At 44.7% G+C, this 423-nt stretch overlaps 1 protein-coding gene across 3 annotated transcripts in view; it reads right to left on the bottom strand.

Moving 5' to 3' along the window:
- LOC119585733 (ATP-dependent RNA helicase HAS1-like) overlaps positions 1-423 on the bottom strand; it is a 9,376-nt gene that overhangs the window by 1,232 nt on the left and 7,721 nt on the right. For all 3 annotated transcript variants that reach the window (XM_037934426.1, XM_037934427.1, XM_037934425.1), the window contains exon 8: positions 210-377. In XM_037934426.1, coding sequence (XP_037790354.1) covers positions 210-377 — 168 coding nt within the window. The remainder of the gene's footprint in view (positions 1-209; positions 378-423) is intronic.

Genomic DNA, 423 nt, shown 5'->3' with positions numbered 1-423 from the left:
GCCAGTCCACCTGTGTGGGCATGATCAGTGGACACATTGGCGGGCATCTGTAAAGGTCACGTCACTGGTGAGAAAACAAGGAGAAAACTACCTGTTTGCTGAGTAGTTTCCCTGCCTGTGACATCACCTCAATTCACGCCCACCTTGTACCCATCTGGTCATGCCTGCCTGTGTGCACAGCCTTAAGGAAAGTAGTAAAGATATCTTACCTGCTGTTGTATATCATTAAACTCTCCCTGGAATTCTAGCTGATCAATCTCAACATTCATTCCCTTTAAAACAGCAATAAATTTTTCTTCTTCTGGTCGCAGGAATAAGAGCGCCTGTCCTGTCTGTCCTTCACCACGGCCAGTGCGACCAATTCGGTGAATGTAGTCCTGTCAATTAATAGGTATATATTAAAATTTGAGCAGCATGATTACA

This window comes from Penaeus monodon, chromosome 20, assembly GCF_015228065.2.
Source record: "Penaeus monodon isolate SGIC_2016 chromosome 20, NSTDA_Pmon_1, whole genome shotgun sequence".
In the NCBI taxonomy this organism is placed as follows: Eukaryota; Metazoa; Arthropoda; class Malacostraca; order Decapoda; family Penaeidae; genus Penaeus; species Penaeus monodon.
This window is presented reverse-complemented; position numbering and strand designations above follow the sequence as displayed.